Source organism: Salvelinus sp. IW2-2015, unplaced genomic scaffold (assembly GCF_002910315.2).
Source record: "Salvelinus sp. IW2-2015 unplaced genomic scaffold, ASM291031v2 Un_scaffold2069, whole genome shotgun sequence".
In the NCBI taxonomy this organism is placed as follows: domain Eukaryota; kingdom Metazoa; phylum Chordata; class Actinopteri; order Salmoniformes; family Salmonidae; genus Salvelinus; species Salvelinus sp. IW2-2015.
This window is the reverse complement of record NW_019943411.1, coordinates 55584-64539: the sequence shown is the minus strand read 5'-3', so window position 1 is coordinate 64539 and position 8956 is coordinate 55584. Positions and strand designations below refer to the sequence as shown.

General features: G+C 52.6%; 2 protein-coding genes across 2 annotated transcripts in view; one reads left to right on the top strand and one right to left on the bottom strand.

Moving 5' to 3' along the window:
* LOC112072878 (pyruvate dehydrogenase [acetyl-transferring]-phosphatase 1, mitochondrial-like) overlaps positions 1–1316 on the bottom strand; it is a 5090-nt gene extending 3774 nt beyond the window's left edge. Inside the window, exons 1-4 of the mRNA XM_070439955.1 lie at positions 1111–1316; positions 834–915; positions 554–715; positions 338–496 (exon numbers count right to left, since the gene is read on the bottom strand). Of these exons, the coding sequence (XP_070296056.1) occupies positions 338–496; positions 554–715; positions 834–915; positions 1111–1289 (582 nt within the window). The 5' untranslated portion in view covers positions 1290–1316. The remainder of the gene's footprint in view (positions 1–337; positions 497–553; positions 716–833; positions 916–1110) is intronic.
* A 1385-nt stretch (positions 1317–2701) lies between these two features.
* Positions 2702–8956, top strand: part of pdp1 (pyruvate dehydrogenase phosphatase catalytic subunit 1) — a 10002-nt gene continuing 3747 nt past the window's right edge. Inside the window, 3 exon segments of the mRNA XM_024140264.2 lie at positions 2702–3007; positions 3249–3416; positions 3498–3709. Coding sequence (XP_023996032.1) covers positions 2759–3007; positions 3249–3416; positions 3498–3709 — 629 coding nt within the window. The 5' untranslated portion in view covers positions 2702–2758.

Below are 8956 nucleotides of genomic sequence, written 5' to 3'. Positions count from 1 at the left end.
GAGGGAGAGAAAGAGGATATATGTTGTTTTTACTTTATGTTTAACTGACCTGCTGTCCACCATTCTCTCTGGATGTGTAACGGTACTGACCTGCTGTGCCACCATTCTCTCTGGATGTGTAACGGTACTGACCTGCTGTGCCACCATTCTCTATGGATGTGTAACGGTACTGACCTGCTGTGCCACCATTCTCTCTGATGTGTAACGGTACTGACCTGCTGTGCCACCATTCTCTCTGGATGTGTAACGTACTGACCTGCTGTGCCACCATTCTCTCTGGGTGGTAACGCTATGACCTGCTGTGCCACCATTCTCTCTGATGTGTAACGGTACTGACCTGTCGTACGACAGTCTTCTTCTCAGAGGGGGGGTGCTCCCCCTGGATGCGGGCCACCTCGTTCTCATTCTGGGCGTTGTGGTCGTTGGAGAGCGTGTGAGCGCTGAACGAGCCGTCCTCCTCCTGGACCCCAGCACCGCCCGGCCGTCGCCCGTTTCGCTACATAACCTACACAACCACAGTCAGAGGTTTCAGACACTCAGTCAGAGCAGAGACAGATGGAGACCAGGCAGTACATATGGGAGCCAACAGAGAGATCCGTGGCTGTGGACTAGAGTACGTACAGGTCGGACCATCGATGTGAGCTACGCAGGCAGTCGCTCCAGAGAAGGCCACTCTCAGAAACCAGTAGTGGAGGAAGGAATTGGCATCTCCCACCTGACAACACAACATAGAGATCAGCACTACACATTTATACCAGGGCTGGATACTATGGTAACACAGAGACATCGATGGACAGAGGATAGAAGTCAAGGGATAGAACACGGTCTCCCACCTGAGCCTCCAGAGACAGGTCACTGTCCAGTCTCTTAAAGGCACTCAGCAACGCCTCTCTGGGCCCTAGGCTCTCCCCTGGACTGGGAACACAATCACATACAATCAACTCCAACACTGAATAATGACCCATGTTTAATAACATTACTGATGCACCCTTATTACCCCATGCCTGTTGAGGTCTATGACTTGCTGTGTGTGTGTGTGTGTGTGTGTGGTGTGGGTGTGTGTGTGTGTGTGTGTGTGTGTGTGTTGTGTGTGTGTGTGTGTGTGTGTACCTGCTGAGGTCTATGAGTTCCTGCCAGTAGGTTCTGAGGCTGTTGAAGTACATAGTCTGTGCTTCCCTGGTGAAGTAGTCGTTGGGGTGTTTGTGCCACTGCAGGATGGGGCTGAGGGGTCTGCCTGCCTCTACTGCCGACTCCAGCTCACACAGGGTCTCATGGGGCATCAAGGACATGGCTACGTAGTAGAACAACCTCTCACTCAGCGCGCTGAGAGAAACAGACAGGTACAATGTTTTAACTGACACATCAAAACTAACTTGCAGATTATACACAATGACAGCAGAAACTTTACCTGTGCACAGGCACAGCACGCGCGCATGGCCGTCGAACACTCCCAGCAGCATCCCCGGTCTGCAGACAGGTGGCAGCGCTGCGCCGGTCCTCGATGGGTGCGTTGGCAGGCAGCTGGTTACTGTCGAACCCCATCACCGACGACACATTCTTACCATCAAACTCTGGAACCTAGAACCAAAGCACACACTCATATTCTTATGGTCTCAGCGCAATCGTGAAGCTGTACTCGTTGTGTGTAAATGTGTGTATCGTCCGCCCTACCTTGAAGCTGTACTCTATGTGTGTAAATGTGTGTAACGTCCCGCCCTACCTTGAAGCTGTACTCATTGTGTGTAAATGTGTGTAACGTCCGCCCTACCTTGAAGTTACACGAAGCTGCTGATCAATGTTGGTTCTGTAGACCTTGGCTTGTGAGATGATTCTACTGTGGAGGTGGTGTCAGTAAGCCTCCCGGTGAGCTGCTCGATATGCGGTTGAGTGACCGTGCGTGGGCGGTCGGAGTCCGTAGGGTCAGGCTGCCCTGCCCTGGCATCTGGCAGCTGGCTGTCGAGATGGCGTGGGCTGCGACAAGGGGGCCGTGGGAGGTGGGCGCAGCAGGGCTGGCTGCGTTGGCATGGAACAGGAGAAACCCAGAGCTTCGCCCGAGGAAGCCTCGGAACAGCTGTGATGTCACGGGCATGGTGGCGCGCTCTGGGCGCACACACTCTCAGAGCACCGCCACACACACACACACACTCTCTCAGAAGCAGTGCCAACACTCCTACACCTACGGGAGACACCAGGAACTGTGAGCTATGGAAAAATGCAGCTATGGGCAAAAATGCAGCTTGTATCATCTGTATCATTCAGTCAACACAACCACGGCTGACTATGGCATTTTGATTGTGTACACACCTCTCATTCAGTCAGTGTACATAAATTACTGACACGTAGTAACAGAGCTCTCGACAAAGGTACCATTACAGATCAATACAAACAAAAGTGACATGCAAATAACATAACGGATCAAGACAAGTAGTTTTATCTTCCAACTGTATTTATTTTGATTGTGTGGTGAAAAGGGAGCTGGAACCAGTGACCTTGCTACAAGGAAACCTCCTGTGCAATAAAGGGCTGAGCCTCTTGGCAGAGGCTTTATTATGCTTTGAGGCAGGATGCATCCAACAATGGAACACTGCATTCCAGTACTCTAGCTGACTAGTGTGACAGACTGGCACTAGGTTGCCAGGCTGTGTTGCCCATAAAAGAGCCTTGCCCCTCTACAGGGGTCAGCCACCACTAGTTTTCTGGACGTGTGTGTGTGTGTGTGGCGGTGCTCTGAGAGTGTGTGCGCCCAGAGCGAGCCACCATGCCCGTGACATCACAGCTGTTCCGAGGCTTCCCTCGGGCGARGCTCTGGGGTTCCTTCCTGTTCCCATGCCAACGSCAGCYCCCCTGCYGCCCCACCTCCCACCGGCCCACCTYGTCGCAGCCCCACCCCATATGGCCGACAGCCATGCCCGTGCGTGGCTATAGGAGGAGCCCTGACCTCCACAGCTACAATCTCACCCCCCCACAGGTCAACTCAATCCTCAAAGCCAACGAGTACAGCTTCAAGGTAGKRGCGGACGATACACACATTTACACACAACGAGTACAGCTTCAAGGTAGGGGMGGACGWTACACACATTTACACACAAYGAGTACAGCTTCAAGGTAGGGGCGGACRWTACACACATTTACACACAAYGAGTACAGCTTCAAGGTAGRGGYGRACGWTACACACATTTACACACAACGAGTACAGCTTCAYGATTGCGCTGAGACCATAMGAATATGAGTGTGTGCTTTGGTTCTAGGTTCCRGAGTTTGATGGTAAGAATGTGTCGTCGGTGATGGGGTTCGACAGTAACCAGCTGCCTGCCAAYGCACCCATCGAGGACCGGCGCAGCGCTGCCACCTGTCTGCAGACGCGGGGGATGCTGCTGGGAGTGTTCGACGGCCATGCGGGCTGTGCCTGTGCACAGGTAAAGTTTCTGCTGTCATTGTGTATAATCTGCAAGTTAGTTTTGATGTGCAGTTAAAACATGTACCTGTCTGTTTCTCAGGCGCTGAGTGAGAGGTTGTTCTACTACGTAGCCATGTCCTTGATGCCCCATGAGACCCTGTGTGAGCTGGAGTCGGCAGTAGAGGCAGGCAGACCCCTCAGCCCCATCCTGCAGTGGCACAAACACCCCAACGACTACTTCACCAGGGAAGCACAGACTATGTACTTCAACAGCCTCAGAACCTACTGGCAGGAACTCATAGACCTCAGCAGGTACACACACACACATCACCATCTTCTTGGATGTGCTACGGTATGGATCCTGCTGTGCCACCATTCTTCTGGGTGTGTAACGGTACTGACTGCTGTGCACCATTCTCTCTGATGGTGTAACGGTACTTGACCTGTGTACGACAGTCTTCTTCTCAGAGGGGGGTGCTCCCCTGGATGCGGGCCACTCGTTCTCATTCTGGCGTTGTGTCGTTGGAGAGCGTGTGAGCGCTGAACGAGCGTCTCCTTCCGGTCCCCAGCACCGCCGGCCGTGCGCCGTGTTCGCTACATACCTACACAACACAGTCAGAGGTTTATCAGACACTCAGTGAGCAAGCAACAGCTGGAGACCAGGCAGTACATATGGGAGCCAACAGAGAGATCCGTGGTGGACTAGGAGTACAGCACTACGTACGGATACCAATCCATCAGTGAGCACTACACACACGCAGCAATGCAGTCGCTCCAGAAGAGAGGCCACTCTCAGAAACCCAGCTAGTGCGAGGAAGGCACACTGTGGCATTCCACAGTTCGCACGGATCACACACAACATATGTAGAGATCAGGTAATAGATCACATTTCTATACACTCACAGGGCTGGATACTATCAGGTATACACAGATGACATTGATGGACAGAGGATTAGAAAGTCAAGGGGATAGAACACGTTCTCCCACCTGAGCCTCCAAGAGACAGGTCACTGTCCATGTCCTTAAGGCACTCAGCAACGCCTCTCTGGGCTAGCTCTCCCCTGGACTGAGGAACACACACATACAAATCAATCAACACTGAATAATGACTCATTTAATAACATTACTGATGCACCTTCATTACCGCGCGCATGCCTGTTTGAGGTCTATGACTTGCTTGTGTGTGTGTGTGTGTGTGTGTGTGTGTGTGTGTTGTGTTGTGTGTGTGTGTGTGTATGTGGTGCTGATGACTCGTGTGTGTGTGTAGTGCTGCCTGAGGTTATGAGTCTCCTCGCAGTTAATTGTTCATGACGGTTTGAGCTTCCATCAGTAGCGCTGCTTCCCTGTGAAGTAGTCGTTGGGGTGTTTGTGCCACTGCAGTGATGGGGCTGAGGGGTCTGCCTGCCTCACTGCCGACCCAGCTCACACAGGGTCTCATGGGCACAAGGACATGGCTACGTAGTAAACAACTCTCACTACACAAGCGGCCATGATGAAACTCTAGATACTAGAAGGCACTATAATCTCTGTATCCACCTTATCATCTCAGCACACTCCACAAACCAACTCATTTATAACACACTCTTCGAGGTAAGAACTACATCCACTCAAACGTCATTTTCATAACACTCACCACACATGATGGACACGACAGAATTTCATTAAGCACCTCTCCATAGCCATCCCTTATTGTACAACCTCTCGACCCGGTAGCGAGGTCACACCATCCTCCAGCAACTCAATTTACACACACTCTCTGACAACTCGACCCAACTGCATTCTTTACAGCACACACTCTCACCCACCTCGAGCCCGGACCGCAACCTCATTTACACACACTCTCACCAAACCGTCCACGCCAACCTCTTTAGCACAAAACACGTCTCAAACTCAACCTCTCCACAACCTCTTTACAACACACTCTCACAACCTCTCACCCCAACCCTCTTTTTAACACACTCACTCTCACGACACCTCCACGCCCAACCTCCAATTTACACACAACTCTCACCACCTCCTCCACAATTCCCCCACCTAGCATCGCACCACCGTCTTGGTTTTTCATAGTGGTCCTGTTAAAAAGACCTAGCAATTGCCCTGCCCCCGTCCTGCACCTCTCGCACCTGCTGAAGTGTGGTGACACAGGAGAGAGCATCCCCAGGCGACGATTGGAACAACCTACATTGCCTATGAGGGCGGCTAACGCGATTCACCCCCCAGGCGAGGGAGACGAAGACCTCGTGGCGCATCAGGGTGAAAGTAAAGGAAGAGTGGCAGAGTAACGCCGGGGGAAACAATGGAGAAGGGACCGACTGGATAATCAGTGTTTGAGGTGATGAGGGTAGACGAGGAAGGACCATAGACTCTAGGAACAGTGTAGACGTGAGAGAGCTAGACAGCGAGGGTCCTAACATGCTAATCCTGGATCAGGGCTGAGTGAAGAAGCAGCCCAGGAGGATCCTAATGACCTGCTGGATTCAGTGTGAGTGAGAGGGTAGAGCTGGCAGGAAGGATACCCTAAGACATCCTGGTTCAGGCCGGTGAGTGAAGGACTGGTAGAACAGGGAGGAGCCTAGACTGCTGGAATCCGGGTGAGTGAGAGGGTAAGACCATCAGGTAGGCCCTAAGACCTCTGGTTCAGGGGCATATGAGTGAGAGGTAGATACCAGGAGGATTGACCTAGACCTCGTGGTTCAGGGTGAGTGAGAGGTAGACAGGAGGACACTAGAACACCTCCTGTACTCAGGGTGAGTGAGAGATAAGAGCAAGGAGGACCTAGACCTCTGTATGGTCAGGGTAGTGAGAGATAAGTAGCAGGGAGGACTTTAACGACCTTTTCTGGATCAGGGTGAGTAGGAAGGCAGAAAGCCAGGAGAGGACCAACTGCGATATCAGTTGTGAAGTGAGAGGTAGACCAGGAGAACCTAGACCTCTGGTTCAAGGGTGACGTGAGAGGTAGACCAGTGAGGACGCTCGTGAGACCTCATGGTTCAAGGGTGAGTGAGAGGTTAATGCATTTCAGGAGGAGGACCTATGAACCTCTGGATCGAGGGTGAAGTGAGAGGTAAGAACCAGGAGGACTAAGACCGTCTGCATCAGGGTGCGTGAGAATTTGGTAGAGGCCAGGAGAGCATACCTAGACTTGGATAGGGTGAGTGGAGAGGCAAGACAGCAGGAGAAGGAACACTGGATCAAGGGTGAGTGAGAGGCAGACCGCAGGAGGACCTAGACCTCTGGTTCAGGGTGAGCTCGACGAGGCAGAACCAGGAGGACCCTTAGACTCATTGGTTCAGGGTGAAAGCTGAGAGGCTATGAGCAGGGGACGGGAATCCTAGACGCTCTGGATCAGGGTGAGTGAGTAGGCAGACGGAGGAAGAGGACCTAGGAGCCTCTGGAATCCCGGTGTGAGTGAGAGGTAGATCCACAAGGAGGACCTAGGACCCTCTGGTTCGAGACGCGGTTGGGGAAGTTGGAGGAGAAAAAGGTATTAGAAAAAACGCCAAGGGAAAAGGGGGCGGGACAAAGAAACCCCTAAGAAAAAAACCCTCCTTCTTGTAGTCAGGGTGAGTGACGAGGTAGACCTAGGAGAGACCTAAGACCGTCTGGATCAAGGGTGAGTGAGAGGTCTTTAGACTTGGCCAGGAGAGGACCACTTTGGATCAGTGGTGAAGTGAGAGGTAGAGGCCAGGAGGACCTATTTGCACTTTTGTGGTTCAGGGTGAGTGGAGAGGTAGACACTAGTGAGGCCTAGAGGGCCTCTGGATCAGGGTGAGTGAGACGGCAGACGCAGGAGAAGTTGAAAGCGACCTGGATCAGGTGAGTGAGAGGCAGACCATGGAAGGACCCTGAGACCTTCTGGTTCAGTGGTGAGTGAGAGGTAGACCATGGCAGACCTAGCACCTCATGGTTCAGGGTGAGTGAGAGGTTCTTTTACGATTCAATCCCAGGAAAGGACCTAGACCCACACTCTGGATCAGAGGTCGAGCTGGAGAGAGTAGAGGAGGAAAATAGCACAGCAGGAGGGGAAGACCACTAGACCGCTTGGCCCTCTGGTTCAGGGTGAGTGAGAGGTAGACCAGGAGACCTAGACCGTCTGGATCAAGGGGTGAGTGCAGAGGAGGCAGTGCTCACGTGAGGACGCCTAGACCTCTGGATCAGTGTGAGTGAGAGGTAGATCCAGCGGAGGCCTAGACCTCTGGTTAGAAGGTGAGTGAGAGGTAGAGCCAGGAGGACGCTCAGGACGGCTATGTATGCAGGGTGAGTGAAGAGGTAGACCCAACCTGAGAACAGCATCCTCTGTCCTTTTGCAGACGCGGGATGCTGCTGGCAGTTCTCGACGGCATGCGGCTGTTGCCTTGTCACAGGTAAGGTTCTGCTGTCATGTGTTATAATCTACAAGTTAGTTTTTATGTGCAGTTAAAACATGTACCTGTCTGTTCTCAGGCGCTGAGTGAAGGTTAGTTGTTCTACTACGTAGCCATGTCCTTGATGCCCATGAGACCCTGTGTAGCGTATTGCAGGTCGCAGTAAGACAGCCGCAGACCCCTCAGCCCCATCCTGCAGTGGCACAAACACCCCAACGACTACTTCACCAGGGAAGCACAGGGACTATGTACTTTCAACACACGCTCAGAAACCTACTGGCAGGAACTCATAGACCTCAGCAGGTACCACACCACACACACACACACAAACCAACAACAACACACACACACAACCACACACACACACAACACACACACACACAACACACACACACACAAGTCATAGACCTCAACAGGCATGGGTAATAAGGGTGCATCAGTAATGTTTTAAACATGGGTCATTATTCAGTGTTGGAGTTGATTGTATGGTTGTTGTTCCCAGTCCAGGGGAAGCCTAGGGCCCAGAGAGGCGGTGTGCTTTTATTTAAGAGACTGGACAGTGACCTGTCTCTGAAGGCTCGGTGGGAGACCGTGTTCTATCCCCTTGACTTCTCATCTCTGTCCATCGATGTCTCTGTGTTACCATAGTATCCAGCCCTGGGTATAAATGTGTATGCTGATCTCTATGTTGTGTTGTCCAGGTGGGAGATGCCAATTCCTTCCTCCCACTACTGGGTTCTGAGAGTGGCTTCTCTGGAGCGACTGCCTGCGTAGCTAACATCGATGGATCCGACCTGATCGTACTCTAGTCCACAGCCACGGATCTCTCTGTTGGCTCCATATGTACTGGCCTGGTCTCCATCTGTCTGCTCGTGACTGAGTGTCTGAAACCTCTGACTGTGGTTGTGTAGGTATGTAGCGAACACGGCACACGGCCGGGCGGCTGGGGGTCCAGGAGGAGGACGCTCGTTCAGCGCTCACAAGCGCTCTCCAACGACCACAACGCCCAGAATGAGAACGAGGTGGCCCGCATCCAGGGGGAGCACCCCCCTCTGAGAGAAGACTGTGTACGACAGGTCAGTACCGTTACCCATCAGAGAGAATGGTGGCACAGCAGGTCAGTACCGTTACAATCCCAGAGAGAATGGTGGCACAGCAGTCAGTACCGTTACACATCCAGAGAGAATGGTGGCAC